This window comes from Polypterus senegalus, chromosome 3, assembly GCF_016835505.1.
Source record: "Polypterus senegalus isolate Bchr_013 chromosome 3, ASM1683550v1, whole genome shotgun sequence".
NCBI classification, from domain to species: domain Eukaryota; kingdom Metazoa; phylum Chordata; class Cladistia; order Polypteriformes; family Polypteridae; genus Polypterus; species Polypterus senegalus.
The window spans coordinates 304,004,032-304,020,259 of NC_053156.1; the positions used below are offsets into that span (position 1 = coordinate 304,004,032).

At 41.9% G+C, this 16,228-nt stretch overlaps 1 protein-coding gene across 5 annotated transcripts in view; it reads right to left on the minus strand.

Annotated features, from left to right (window-relative positions):
- Positions 1 to 16,228, minus strand: part of ptk2ba (protein tyrosine kinase 2 beta, a) — a 366,968-nt gene that overhangs the window by 194,489 nt on the left and 156,251 nt on the right. For all 5 annotated transcript variants that reach the window (XM_039749531.1, XM_039749530.1, XM_039749527.1 and 2 more), the window contains exon 5: positions 246 to 325. In XM_039749531.1, the coding sequence (XP_039605465.1) occupies positions 246 to 325 (80 nt within the window). The remainder of the gene's footprint in view (positions 1 to 245; positions 326 to 16,228) is intronic.

Sequence of the window (16,228 nt, forward strand, 5' to 3'; positions counted from 1 at the left end):
TACTGTGTACCTCCTGCTCCGACATGTTGATTACAACTGACAGGAAGGGTGAAACAGCAGCTAGCACTACTAACGACATTGTCCAACGAGTCAGGTCTACTTTGCACTATTTATAAGAACAGAGCATAAAAATTCCTGCTTATAATCGAACGCCCCTCATACTTTTATCTAAGGAATTTATAGGCTTGCTCCATACGATATTTCATTGTATTGTACAGTGATGATACAGGTATCTCGCATCTTACCTCAGCTCTAGGCATCCAAGCTGCAGAGCCATCCCGTCACTCACCCTGTTGGCACAGTACTGCATGTAATCTGCACGGACCTGCAAGAAAATGAAACACGTAAGACTTTGGTAGTCTTGACATGGCAGTATAGAAATGTTCAAGAAGTTAAGTCAGTTTTACATTTATATTTGATCAGCATAACCCAGTCCAGATTCTGCTATGGCTGCGTTAAGTCTTTAGAGGCAGGTGTCGACTGATACACACTCAGCACTATGATCAGCTGACGCTGTTACATCACTTTCATTTTCGATCTCCAGATTACTCGCATCGAAATCGGGAGCGCGATAAGTCAGAGTCCGATTCAGCAATAATACGCCAAAAGTCACCTAAGGAGTTTTTTGCTTTGTACATTCGATTCGCTCTCTCGCCACATCCGCCTTTAGTGCTGCGCATTTCTGCCAGCTGCCAAAAACGTATTCAGCCCTCAAAGAGTTAAGTTCCAAGTAGTTTCTTATATCAAAGTCAATAATCATCTTCATTAAAAAAAAAACCCTAATGAAACAATCATGTAATCAATACTCAGAAGAGAATTACAGTTCTGACAGTTAGTTAAATATAAATGCACTCCTGGGAATTAAATTAATTGCATTAACAAGAAGGCCATGATGGTGACGATCAATACACATCTCATCACTACAGAGAGTGTCATGGCAGAATCAGAACCACTACACTCTGTCTACAACAACAACAACATTTATTTATTTTCTAGCACATTTTCAAAGGGAGTTTAAAGTGTTTTCAGATAATTAAGTTCACCTTCTCTTGATGAACATTTCTTTATTTATTATCACGGTGCTCTCCATAATATTTGGGACACATTTTTCCTAGATTTTCCCCCTCTGCTCCACAATTTGAAATTACAAATCGAACAGTTCAGACATTGCGATTAAAGTGCAAGCGGCAGACTTTCAGTTAAGGGAATCTGCACACATTTCAAAGGTAAGGTACCTCGGCAGTGACATTCATGTCTCTGGTGACTCTTACTATGAAGTCAGTAGACGGATTGGGAGAGCATGGGGGGGGTCATGAGGTCACTGGAAAGGGGTGTGTGGCACTCCTGATATCTATGCCAAAGGACGAAGGTTCAACTCTTTAGTCCTGGTGCTTCTTGTCTTGCTATAAAGTTGCCAGACATGGATGCTATCCAGTGACCTGAGATGAAGACTGGACTCCATCACTTGTGTCTCTCCGGAAAATCCTTGGGTATCGTTGGTTTGACTTTGTGTTGCTCATGAATGAGGCACATTACCTGCATTGTGAAGGAGCGCCAGTTACGGCACTACGGTGATCCGGCTCGTAAGATCCTCATTGTTGGGGACCCAAGTGGCTGGACCAGGTCAAGGGGTCGCCCACATAACACCTGGCTGCAGCAGATAGAGGGTCATTTCCGGAGGGTGGGACTGGACCGCATGTCTGCCTGGGTGGTTGCAAACCGGGATCCTGAGCTGTCTTTTCGTGTAGTGGGTGCAGCAACGCGATGTACCAGTGTATGCTCCCTAACTTGACTTGACTTGCACACATTTCAGTCAATGACAACAGTTTTGCTTCATGCAAATCTCCCATATTGTCTGAGACACAGCAATGGCAGGGCTATAAAAGCTGTCATATTTAGGACTTTGCCGCATATCCCTTGAATGCATTGATTGCTTAAAGTCTGTGATTCAAAGTCATCAGCAGATGCTAAGGGTCTCCACACTTTGCTCTTGCCATCACTCTGATGAAGGATCATCTTTGTCTCGTTTGTCCACAAGAACTTTTTCCCAGAATTCTGCAGGCTCTTTCATGTCCTTTTTCACAAACTGTAATCAGGCCATCTTGTTTTTGTGGCTAACTTGTGGATTGCATCTTGCAGTGTGGTCTCAGTATTTCTGTTCACAAAGTCTTCAGCTGATAGTCATCTCTGACATACACACATCAGCCACTTTTTCTGATCTATTAGATGGGCGTTTGGGGCTTTTTATTTATCGTAGTGAGAATTCTTCTGTCATCAGCAGCGGGGGGTCTTCCTTGGCCTACCAGTCAATTTGCGATTATTCAGCTCAACCAGTGTGTTCTTTCTTCCTCATGATATTACAGACAGTTGATTTTGCTCACCCTAAAGGTTTGTCAATGTAGCTAATGCGGCTAAGCTCATGATGGCTTCTTTGACTTTCATTGGCACAGCTCTTGTCTTCATGCTGAACAATTGTTAAGGGTAAATTTCGCACAAACATTAGGAAGTTTTTCTTTATAAAAAGAACGACAGACACTTGGAATAAGTTACCAAGTAGTGTGGTAGACAGTAAGACGTTAGGGACTTTCAAAACTCGACTTGATGTTTTCTTGGAGGAAACAAGTGGATAGGACTGGCGAGCTTTGTTGGGCTGAATGGCCTGTTCTCGTCTAGAGTGTTCTAATGTTCTAATGATTGTTCTAATGGCAACTACAGACTCCAAAGGGGAGAAGCAGTGAAATCCACCTGATGAGTCACAAACACTTGAGACGCCAATTGTTTCCAAAGTTATGTAGAAAAATTGTTGTGTGACCAAAAATTTTGCAAATCCCCTTAAATGAAAGTCTGCGATGCGCACTTTAATCACATCTGAATTGCCTGATTTGTAATTTGAAACTCTGGACCAGAGGGGGGAAAAGTCAAAGAAAAATGTGTCTTTGTGTGCATTATAGAGCACTATATATAGCATAAAAACGTACAAATTAAATTAAATCCCTATTAAGGGGTTACCTCAGAGATATGTAAGTGGTTGACCTGATGTTGTCCTGGATAATGGACTATATGTTGGCCAGACCACAACTTGTGAAACTCGAGGAGTGTGTGTCTGATGTGAATGTGAGCGACACTGGAGCACTACAAGGAACAGTCTTGTCTACTTTACTCTTCACTCCGACAGACTCTGACTATGAATATAACACCAGGTTATGTCTACTGCAGACATTCTCTGAAGATTCAGCATGATGAGGGAGTACTGACAAAGGGGATGAGACAAGGGAGTGAGTGGAGTCAAGTGGGATACTTAGAGCAGAGAATTGTCTGCAACTTAACAATAACTGGTTATTGACTTTCACCCCACCAAAGAGCCTCAAAACCCAGTCACCACTAACAGTAATAACAAGGTGGTGCTCAGCTACCAGTACTGTACTTGGCGGTCCACATCAATGGCAGGCTGGACTGGTCTCATAACATAGAGAAACTATAGAAGAAAGGAAAGAGTAGGCTCTTTTGTCTTTGGAGACTGCGCTCCTTTAACATGGGTAGTGACATCCTCTACCTTCTACAACTATGTAATAGCCAGGGCGGTCTTCTATGGTGGGTTAGGCAGGTCATGTCAATTCAAGAGAGGCCCACCGAATCAACCATAAGTTGATCAGCTGGCTCAGTTATAGATCACACTGTCAACCCCTTGGAGATAGTAATGAAGGAGGGAATGAAAACACAACTGAGAGCTTCTATGAACAAGGCTGCACATCCTCTCTGTGGCACAGCAACAGACAGAAAATTACTCAGCAAAAGTGCGTCAAGAAACAATACTAGGGCTGCGTTATCACAATGACAAGACACCTTTATAATGTCACACTGCTCTATTCATCTTTAGCCAGATCAAGACTTTGTTCATTCTTTTCAGTATCTATCTATCTATCTATCTATCTATCTATCTATCATATAGTGCCTTTCACATCTATCTATCTATCTATCTATCTATCTATTATATAGTGCTTTTCACACCTATTTATCTATCTATCTATCTATCTATCTATCTATCTATCTATCTATCTATCTATCTATCATATAGTGTCTTTCATATCTATCTATCTATCATATAGTGCCTTTCACTCAAAGTGCTCTATAAAGGACCTTACAAAACAGAGGATAGCAGACAGGTGTTGAAGAGATGTGCAGATCATCACAAAGTGGATGAACGTGTCCAGTATCCACACCACGTGCACATCAGAACAGGTTGTCCACCAAAAGCTAAGCATGTTTGGGCCCAGCCAGTACTTGGATGAAAGACCATCTTGGAAAAGCTTGGTTTGTTGCTGGAAGAGGCCAGAAGGGGGCGCTTATCCTGTGGATCCTGTGACAGAATCCCAATGCAGTTACGGGGACACTATGCTGTAAATATGGTGCAGTTTTCAGAGAAGACATAAAACTGAGGTCCTGAGTCTCTGTGGTCATAAAAGATCCCTTGGCATCTTTCGAAAAGAGAAGTGTGTATCCAGATGTCCTGGCTAAAATTGCCCATTACAGCCCTGTCTGTGCTGGCCCCCTAATTGTCTTTCACCCTTCACCACCTAACACCTAATGTGTGGTGAGCATGCTGGTGCAATAATGGCTGCTGTCACATCACTGCTGCACATTGATGGTGGTTGAAGTGGGTCACATTTGCCTATAACAAGCACTTTGTGTAACAAGAAACACGCAATATAAATGTAATTAAATTCAGAAATCAAAAGATTTTCAGTTGCAATGGATGGCTGGCATTGGCTTGGTGTCCCAGCCAGACTCATTCAAGATTCCTTACCTGAATAGAAGGCCGGCCTACCAAATAGGCATGGTGGTCCCTGCTGCAGGCAGGAGATGGATATGATGGCAGCATGATTGAACAGTACAATGGAGGGACAAGAGGGGCAACTTACATGGGTTACTTATTCCCCCGAAACACTAAATGGCAGCGTTGTTGGGTTACAGTACCTCTACGGATACCCACAGGGCATGCTGGGAACTGTAGTCCTGTGGGGCAGCCCTGTCAGCTTCCATGGGTAACACCAGGGGGCGCTACAGGGATTAATGTTCCCTAATTTCATGGGACTTACACCTAACCTGGAAGTGCTTCCAAGGAACAGTGTTGTGGCAACTGGGAGTACTCCCAGGTCGTGGATAAAGGAAGCAACAGAGAGCGAGTTTGAGTCGGGAGGAGCTGGCCAAGGCTCGCTCAGAGGAGATGGAAATCTAAGTAAAAGGACTTGTGATGGATTTATCAGGTGATAAAACTGAGTGGTTTTGGTGGTGTGTGGGTGTTTGGGGTGCAGGTCACAAATGTCTCAGCTTTATTTTAGGTCACGTTATCCTAATCTGTTAAATGTTCAGTTGTGTCTCACTCCAAACAAAAGATCATTTCTGCACATCCACCACCCCTAAGGTAATCAACAGGAAAGGTTTGCATTTTTTTTTGTACAAATACGTTCCTCTACTGAGTTGCCTGACAGTCCGCTCCTGAAACTAAACATCGACATACAAGACCTGGGCTCGAGTTCTCCAGACAGCAGCTCCTGGGCCGTTAGCCCTGCAGGCTTTTCACACGCTGTGCCGCTGCGGCGCATTTCCATCCCATTTGCTAATAAGCGGCGGTTTTGAACGATTCCCTAACTCCACCCAAGGCTTTGTTTCAGCCTGAAGAGCCCCGTGCATGCCTGACCTTGTCGAGGATGTCTAACTACTAGCTTGCTTTTGTGATGTTACAATCATATGATTACTGATTACCGACCAACTCACAACACGTTTTTTATTTTTTAAGAAACTAGCTTTACCACCACCACCCCCCACTTCCTCTGTTTCTCTCCCTCCTTATCACACATCAGATTCTTTGCTTTAAAATAAAAGGAAAAGAAAAAGCAAACACTTAAAGAATAGAAAAAAAAACAAAGAAAGATAACTGGGACTGAATGTCTCCACAATGAAGAAGGTTCAAGCTCCATGACAGCATTAACGACGAGAGGAGATGTTCATTCCATTCAGTTCACCTTGAGATATCACCCAATATACAGAGTTGTCTCAGAATGCAAATGACAGGTTGATGCACAATACCAACACATTACAATGCCGTGCTCCGGCTCTAACAGGTCTGAAAAATTAGCATAAATGCCGCGTGGGTGAAGAGAAGCACATTTTACATTGGCCTTTAATGTGAAGCTGCATATTTAATACCCTCTCCTATCATCTGGAAATCCACATTATTACATAACAGATTCCTCAGCTCTTGTTTTACTCTTTAAATGAAGCTGGAGGGATCCAAAAAAGAAAAGATCAGAGCATCTGGAAAGTAACACCTCCGCCATTTAAAGTGTGCAGCCCGGGCTCACTCGTCCCACCATTACAAATATTTCTTATACAGAAGCTGCAGACTGTACTTAACAGGGCTTTACTCGTCCTTATTGTTCTGACCTGCCAAAGGCAGCTTGGTCGTCCAGGCCTGCAAATAAAATATGCTAAGCTTTAGCAGAAACCACATACGGAGTATTTAGTAAAGGATGAATGGTGCAACGGGGCCTTAACTGGTCAAAGGTCGCCACCGTACCGCCGTTCTTCAGTCAGTCGCATACATTTTTCTTGATTAACTCCTATGTCATTGACTTTATTAGATAAATTAGTATCTGGAAACACACAATACAGCAGATTTAGTATTGGTCTTCACACCCCTTTACATATTGTTATGCTGAAAATCATTTATATTATTTTGTCCCCTAATCACTCAGTGCTCCAGAATGACAAAGCAAAAGATAGATAGATAGATAGATAGATAGATAGATAGATAGAAACAAGACAAAAGACAGCATTTCAGAAGTTTTTGCAAATTAATTATTAATAAAAGATTGAAATATCACGTGGACACAACTATTCTGACCCTCTGCTATGACATTTGTCACACACGTGCGCACGGGAGGCAGCTAAACGGCCTGAATGGGAGAAATTCCATGCCAGACCAGGGGGTGGCGGAGTGCACCAACTCTTTCTCTCACTTCTCCAAATCCTATTATGGGATATCTTCTACTGTTGAATTCTGCTCTGTACTTGTTATATTTTTAGAGGATGACTTGTGTTCTCTCCTGTGTATTGTGTTGTATTGACCCCCACTGCACACCCAGCCTACCTAGAAAGGGGTCTGTCTTTGAACTGCCTTTCCTGAGGTTTCCTTTATTTTTTTTCCCTATGAGGGTTGTTCTTTGTCATCTTAGAGAGTCAAGACTGGGGGGCTGTCAAAAGGCAGGGCCTGTTAATGCCCATTGAGGCACTCCTTTTGTGATTTTGGGCTATACAAAAATAAATTGTATTGTATTGTATTGAATTGTATTGTACTTCTCTGCGGACCAGTTACGGGAAATTCTGCCTGGCCCCGATTACATCAATTCCGGTTCCGGCCTCAATGATACAACTTCCAGTCCTGACCCCCCCAAGATGACGTTACTTCCAGTTCCCGCCCCATTGATGATGTCACTTCCAGTTCCGCCCCCAATGATGATGTCAGTTTTCCAGGGGCCCATTAATGACGTTACTTCTGTGCCCCCAACCTCATCGAATATCCCAATAAAAAAGTTGACGTCACTTCTGGTCCCTTCCCCAATGATAGCACTTCCGGTTCCGCCCCCACTGATGACGTCACTTTCTGGTGTGGCCTTCATTGATGATGTTGCTTCTGGTTTTTTTCCCCACCCCCATTACTGATGACGTCACCTCTGGTCCCAGCCCCAACAACACCACTTCTGGTTGCGATCCCAGTGATGATGTCACTTCCACCCCATGGTGACATTACTTCCTCTGCTCTCCCTTAAAGCCGCCATCTTTGTCCATGCACATCAGTTCTGTTTTGGACTCTAACCTGTACACATCAGTCACCTCCATTTTGCAGCAAGGAACAATTTACGGATGGCTGCCCCAAACCTTTTTGTGGATCTTTATTTGTCTTTGACACATTCAACATGTGGCATCTCGTTCTATTGCTCTTCAATTTGTGGAATCCACCTGTTGGTTTTTCAATAGACTGGACATCATTAGGAAAGGCACACCTACAGTACACCAAACCCAAGCTGACAATGTGTAGTAGAACAAAAAAAACAAGACGTAAGGTCCAAAGAATTGCCTAAAAGGTCTCAGAAGTAGGATTGTGTCACAGCACAAGCTACAAAAAAAAAATCTGGAGGCGTTGAAGATTCCCAAGGGCACAGTTGCCTTCATAATTTTGCAATGGAAGACTTTTGGAACATCTGCGACTCTTCCTACGTTGTTTCCGGCCAAATCGAGCACTAGGGGAGAACTGAAACTAAACAAGATCCCAATGGTCACTCTGACTGAGCTCCAAAGAACCTGTGTGGAACTGGTAGAAGCTCCCAGAAAGATGGCCACCGCTGCAACACTCTACTGATTTGGGCAGAGAAGTTACACAGAGGCCTCTCCTCCGTAAAATATACAAAGAAGGCCCTTCAGAGTTTGCAGAAGAACACATAAAGGATTCGTAGACTCCAAGAAACAAGATTCTCCAGTCTGATAAAACGAGGACTAAACTCTGGACTTAATTTTAAGCAGTCATGTCTGCAGGAAACCAGGCACTGCTCACCACCTATGTAATATATTATGTTAAATATTGTTAAAATTGGCGTCACTCAGCAGTCAGTTTAAGAGATGCTGCTAGTTTAAATATACACAAATGATCTGGACAGGAACATAACCGACAATCTAGGTAGGTTGGCACATAATCTCCAATCTGTTGAATCATTACAAAGGGACTTGGACTGAACATAGGCCTGGGCGGATTTGTGGCTGATGAAATATAACTTAAATAAATGTAGGTACAGTAAATGAAGGTATGACACCTGGAAATGTTAAATTTGAATACACAATGAGGGGTCTGAAACTTGAAAGTGCCCCTTATAAGTAATATTTAGGAGTCATAGTGAACTCTGTGCTGTCAACTGCCAGACAGAGTTCAGAAGCCATTAAGAAGGCTAACAGACTGTCAGGTTATATAGCGCCTTGACATGTGGAGTACAAGTCACAAGTGGTTCTGCTCAACCTTTATAATGCACTGGTGAGGCCTCATCTGGAGTCCTGTGTGCAGTTTTGGTCTTCCGACATACAGAAACGACATAACAGCACTAGAGAAAGTCCAGAGAAGAACAACTAGGATCATTTCAGGGCTACATGGGAGAGCTAATATTCGAAGGAGAGCTACTGGCGAAAGCGTGATGCAGTCAGGGTGTCCTACAGTTGGCGCTATCCAACTTTGAGAAAGAGAAATAATATTGTGCTTAGTATGGGCAGGAGTGACGTTTTCCATCCATCCATAGGTGAGCTCTGAGGTTCAGTGCAGTCATCAGAGCTTTTATGCCTTCTCTGCACTACACGGTTCCCGATATACGAGTATGTAACTTCCAAACATGGGTACCATCCTTTGCTGACATACCATGCATAGATAGTAGCACACTGTTACTGCACACCATAAAACTGTCTGTTAGACCACTGGGCGCACCGCCTCTCCTTTAATGGCCTGCCTGAGTTGTTCCCACTTGTCTCTTCCCATCTCCTTGTCAGGTTGCTTGCAGGGCAGGATCAGTCTGGGAAACCTCTAAATGGATGACAGTGGCCCCTGGCCATATATTGATCATCACCTAACAGGGCACATCAGCACCTGCCTGCCTGAGTCGTCTTCTACTTATCTGTTCTGTCTGTCAGCTGACTTGCGTGGTTTCAGCTGTATTTATTTATGGCCTCACTTACCAATTTTTAATAAATGGCGACAGGTGAATACTGTTGTTAGGCCCAGTATGTATAATAGTGTTACTCCACAGTTGGCTCAATGCAACACTCTACAGCATAGGCAGACATAACAGCTTGTACAAGTTGAATCAGACAAATTAGAGCACAACACTCTTTAATAAAAAAAATGGAAAAAAAACACAAACCTTGTATAGCCTGTGAAGATTTGCATGAAGATATAAATGTGGGTACAGGGGGAAGAGCATCTCACTTGTTCCTGCAGAGTCATGGTTTTAGCAAGAACAATGGTAGAGGATGTGGCTCTCAAGGTCTACCAATGTATCACCATCTAGTGCAGCGAATGTTAAGAGACTGAGAGAGCAGGTGTGCATCACACACACTTTCTCACACACCACCGCACACAATTAACGAGACAGAGAGTGAGCACAGGGAGGAGTGCCATTCACACTGCTGTGGACGAGGGACTGAGTGAGTGTACAGGAGGTGAAATTTCAGCTTTCCTCATGCCACCATGCGGTGCTGGCAATGCCACATAATGAGAGAAGGACAGACATTTCTTTAGCCATGTAATTGCCCTTTAATACGTTCTGCCAAATCGTATCATGTGATATCATCTACTGTTGAATTCTCCTCTGTACTTGTAATATTTCTATTGCACTATTGTATGAGGATGACTTGTGTTCTGTTCTGTGTTTTGTGTTGTATTGACCCCCTTTTTTTGATACCCACTGCATGCCCAACCAACCTGGAAAGGGGTCTCTCTTTGAACTGCCTTTCCCGAGGTTTCTTCCAATTTTTTTTGGGGAGTTTTTCTTGCCTTCATAGAGAGTCAAGGCTGGCTGTCATAAAGGCAGGGCCTGTTAAAGCCCATTGTGGTACTTCTTCTGTGATTTTGGGCTATATAAAAATAAATTGTATTGTATTGTGTGTTGTACGTTCTGCCAGTTTGTGTAAAGGTGAATTCTTGAAGGATGTTGCTTTACTGCATTAACAGGATATAATGAGGGAGTCATATGCATTTCTAAAGGCATTGTGAAAATCTGCCATCCATGAACATCCAGAGATTTTTTTCCTTCTGGTAAAGGAGGCTTTAGAAGAAAGCAAAAAAGAAAAGGAAGAAGAAAAAGAAGACATTGCATCTATCTAGTGCTTTTCAGGACTCTCAAAGTGCTTTACATACAGCAGAGGGGGGGGAGGCACTTCAACCACCAGCAATGTCCAGCATCCACATGGATGATACAACGGCAGCCATTTTGTGTCAGTACTCTCACCACATGTTAGCTATTAGGTGGTGAAGGGGTGAGAGATAGAGATAGCTAGCCAATAATGGACAGGGGAGGAAAAGGGGGCCAGAATAACCAGGCTGTTGTGGACAATTTAGTCAGAAAATAAAGAAGCACCCTACTCTTTATGATAGATGCCCAGGGATCTTTAATGACCGCAGATAGACTGGACTTCGGTTTAACGTATCATCCAAAAGATGGCGACAATTTTAACAGCACGGTGTCGTGGGGCATTGGGATCTAAATAAAGACCACAGAGATAGCCTTCATTGACCTCTTGCGCTGATGAGTCTTGGCCACACAGGACCCTGATCGTGATTATCCCAGAAGCCTTGCCATTTTGGAAAGGCTCTGACCCCGTTTTGTGGCCATAATGACGTGGCCTGTAGTAAGAGATGGCATGGGACTGAGATTTCGGCCAGGATAGAGTGTGTGCCTGTCCCCAGACAGAGCTACAGAATGGATGGATTGGAGGAAAATGCCATAGAGTGTACAGTTTCTTGATACACTAATAATAATAATAATACAGTAGTAATAATTCTTTACATTTATATAGCGCTTTTCTCACTACTCAAAGCATTTCAGTTAGTGGGGAGCCACTTCAACCACCACTAATGTGCCTGGATGATGTGACAGCAGCCATTTTTGTGCCAGTATGCTCATCACACATTAGCTGTTAGGTGGTGAAGAGGTGAAAGAGAGAGACAATTATGAGACATGGGATGATTAGGGGGATGACTAGGTCGTGGTGGGCATATTAGCCTAAGCTTCCTTTATAAAGAATGCCCAGGGATCTTTCATGACCACAGAGAGTCAGGACCTCAGTTTTACATCTCATCTGAAGGATGGCGCCATTTTTACAGCACTGTGTCCCCATCACTGCACTGGAAGCACTGGGATGCACATACAGAGCACAGGGTGAGTGCCCCCTGCTGGCCTTCTCAACATCTCTTTCAGCAGCAACCTCTTTTCTAGATGCTCTCCCATCCAAGTATTGGCCAATGCACAAAGATGGTTAGCTTTAGGTGGAAAACCTGTTCTGAAGTGCAGGTGGAATGGCTGCTGGATAGTTGCTTGGGCACTTGCATTAGCTTTATAAAACACAGTCGATAACACTAGTTAATAATGGCGTCATGCATGCCAACTGAGGGTCAACCTACAGGTTCCTCCGAGGTATGTAATTGCACCGCTGTCCAAAATGGGGCACTGACACTAACTAGACTAGACTGTCGTCTTCCTTTGCCTCCACACTGCTGAGAAACTGTCCAGTAGGGGTAACTGACTCCGCCTCTTTCAGTCCCAGGACCATAAAAGCCTAACCACCCAAAGGAGGGGGTCACTTAGTGAGTGGAAACTTGAGGAGATGAAGCCCCTTCAAACCCCAAGTAAAGTGACCGAAGAAGCCATAATAGGCTTTGATTTTGTTAGACAAAACAGCAGAGGACAACGCTTTTTTGTTTGTAATTGTGCCATTGTGCACTATTTTTGTTTAAAGTTTGGAAATAAATGGAAACAGCTAGGTTGGCGCCCCAACATTTATCTTGTCTTTCCCATTGTTCCTTCAGATGACCACACCAGCCAAGCCTAAAGAGTGCTCCCTGAATCTGATGCTGTATGAAAACTGAATATCAGAAAATTCTAAGTTATCTGTCCAAGTTATTCTCAGTTAATTCATATAAACTCACCGGCCACTTTATTAGGTACACCTGTTCAACTTCTTCTTAACACAAATGTCTAATCAGCCAATCACATGGCTGCAATTCAATGCATGTCGGCATGCTGACGTTATCAAGACGACCTGCTGAGGTTCAAAATGAGCATCAGAATGGGGAAGAAAGGTGACTGAAGTGACTTTGAACTTGGTGTGGTTGTTGGTGCCAGAAGGGCTGGTCTGAGTATTTCACAAACTGCTCATCTACTGTGATTTTCACACATAACCATATCTAGGGTTTACAGAGAATGTTCCAAAAAAGAGAAAATATCAGTGAGTGGCGGAGCCTTTGGACAAAAAGGCCTTGTTGATGCCACAGGTCAGAGGAGAATGGTCAGACTGGTTCAAGCTGACAAAAAGGCAACAGGAGCCCAAATAAGCACTCATTACAACAGAGGTTTGCAGAAGAGCATCTCTGAACACACAACACATCATACCTTGAAGCAGGTGGGCTACAGCAGCAGGAGAGTACACCGGGTGACACTCTTGTCAGCTAACAACAGGCAACTGAGGCAACAATTCGCACGGGCTCAGCAAAAAAAGATTGGAAAAGTGTCACCTGGTCTGATGAGTCTCGATTTCTGCTGCAACATTGAGATGGTAGGGTCAGAATTTGACGTCAACAACATGAAAGCATGGATTCATCCTGCCTTGTATCAATGGCTCAGGCTGTTGGTGACGAGGATATTATAGTTTTGCCTTTTCATATTAGTTTTTATTTCTACATTTTTTCATACCTTACTTGGAAATTCAGTTTAGTTTAAATTTTCCTTCATCGTATATTTTTAATTTTAATTTAGTTTTTATTTCACAAAGACATTTCTAGTTTATCTTATATCTATTAGCTTCAGTTTTAGTTTTAGTAATTATGGCATGGAGCTCCTACAGAGTTTAGTCAGAAAGAGGTGTACACTTAACAGATTTGGATACAAGTTTAATGTTAGTGGAAGCTACACTACATGGTTTACTATCTGTTTTGTTTTTCTGATAAAAACAAGCATAATCAAAACCAGGTACTGAATATGAACAGTTTTACACAATTTTATCATTTTTAAAATATCTGCTATGTCATTTGTGCTGAACAAATCTGCGCTGACTGTTGGCACTTTTTATTTTTTCCTTTTATTGCCCAGAATGGACCAATTTGTAATGAAATTTAGGCGAATTTTAAGGATTGAGGGTTTTTTTTACTCTAAATGTCTACAGCACACAACATATCCTGCTCCAACGACAATGTGCTTATAATGAATGCCTTCAATATTGCATTCAACAATCTCCCATACTGGGCTTTGTTATTTTCTACCAGCCATATTCATCTCTGATTCCATCTCAGGCACAAACAATTTATGGACAGAATTTTGCTACCTGCAGGCCTGAAAAATACAGATTCTACTGTGTTCTGACAGGTGTGATCATGAAAATCATGGGGGCGTAGGAAGAACAGGACTTTAGGCTTAAATGAGTGTGCAGACCCCACCTAGCTGTATTGAGGGAAACAAAGAAAAATAAGCATGTAGTGTGAAGGTTAGGGGCAGTGAGACATGAACAGCCCACCATAAGAACAGTAAACCCTTAATGAACAAAGTAAGAGTATGGACAGGCACAAAGCGACAGAGACATGAGCATCTGAGATTAACAACAATCTATATGACATTATCTAAACCTTTTTATCTAGATCAGGATCACAGGAAGCCTGGAGCCTACCCCAGCAGGTTTGGATGCAAGGCAGGAAAAATCCATGGTATGCAATATGTATGTCATGGCTGATGTTAAGAACGAAAAGAATATGATGATTTCAACTAAGAGTGAAAAACTGAAAAAGGGGGACAAATATTTTAAAATATAATTCTGCTACTGGATTATTTTTACAATATCAGGTATTTTAAACTATGAATATAAAGTAAAAAAAAAGATAAATTAATAAATATAGAATAAATAAAACAAATTAGTATGTTAATTTTTCATCAGAGACAGACCTGGATTGACAGACTCTCTTTGCCTACCTACCTGTAGTTCAGTCGAGACATTGCCAGCTCAGGAATTTTACAAAGTTTGCATCGCTTTGTTGTAAAAAAATGTTTTTAAAGCAAATGTGATTGGTCAGTAGCAATATGCTGATCTTGTATGATGACCTCGTCAGTGTCTCGATCAGTGTTGTTCTATTTTCAAAAATCGGGAGTGGATCTCCCCTTGACTTTCTCATGTACTCAGATATGGAGATGGATATTTGAGGTTTGGACACATCTTTAACACCATCACCTGGGTTTATTATCTGGGGATATCATCTTAATGCACTAAAATTGATGAAGATTATATGTATATGTGTATGTATGTATATATATATATGTATATATGTATGTATATGTGTATATATATATGTATATATATTAAGTGCAAAATTTTTTTTTTTTTTTTTCCTCTTTTAAAGACTATATTGGTAACAGAGTAAACCTAACAGGTCTAAATGCTAAAATAGTATTTTTACAGGAAACCCACTTACTAAGTAAGGATCAGTTCCGGCTGCAAAAGACTGGACTGGCCAAATGTTCCATTCTAGTTTTACAAAGAAAACTAGAGGGGTGGGAATTCTCATACATAGAACAGTACCATTTGTAGCATCAGATGTAGTATTGGATCCTGAAGGGAGATATGTGAAGATAATTACAAAGTTTATAACTGATCACAACTTATCAGATCCCTGGAGGTTTTAAACCCAAATTCAAGAACATATTCTTTCTACTCACCAGTACATCATTGCTACTCAAGGATTGATTACTTCTTTATAGATAATAACTTCTTGCCTAAGATTAAATCTTGTAAATACGATGCTATTGTTATTTCAGACCATGCTCCGATGATCTTGGAGCTGAAATTACTAAGCCCCATACACTCACCCCAGATGTCAATCCGCTTCTATTAGCTGACGAGAATTGTACTGAATTTATATCCAAACAAATTGAACAGAGATAAAAAGCGAAATTACTAAAATAGATGAAGAACATGCCAGACTACCAAGCGAGACTCTACATAAGAGGAGGCAGGCTCTACATTCAGAATTAAACCTCTTGACAACTAAAGAAACCGAACAACTAATTTACAAATCCAGACATCATTATTATGAACATGGAGAGAAAGCTAATAAGCTTTTAGCGCAACAAATTCACAAGCAAGATGTAGCAGCAAATCTCGTAATTACTAACACGAATGGAGATAAAATCATCGAACACAAAAATATAATGTACACTTTTAGAGACTACTATAAATCCCTATATACTACTGAGTTTAAAGAAGACAATATACAATCTAATGCATTTCTGGATAAATTACAGATACCACAAATTGACGCTATTAGTGTGGAGGAGCTCGATAAACCTCTGTCATTATCAGAATTACTGGATGCTATAAAGTCACTCCAAGGTGGAAAAGCAGCAGGCCCTGATGGCTACCCTGCAGAGTTTTACAA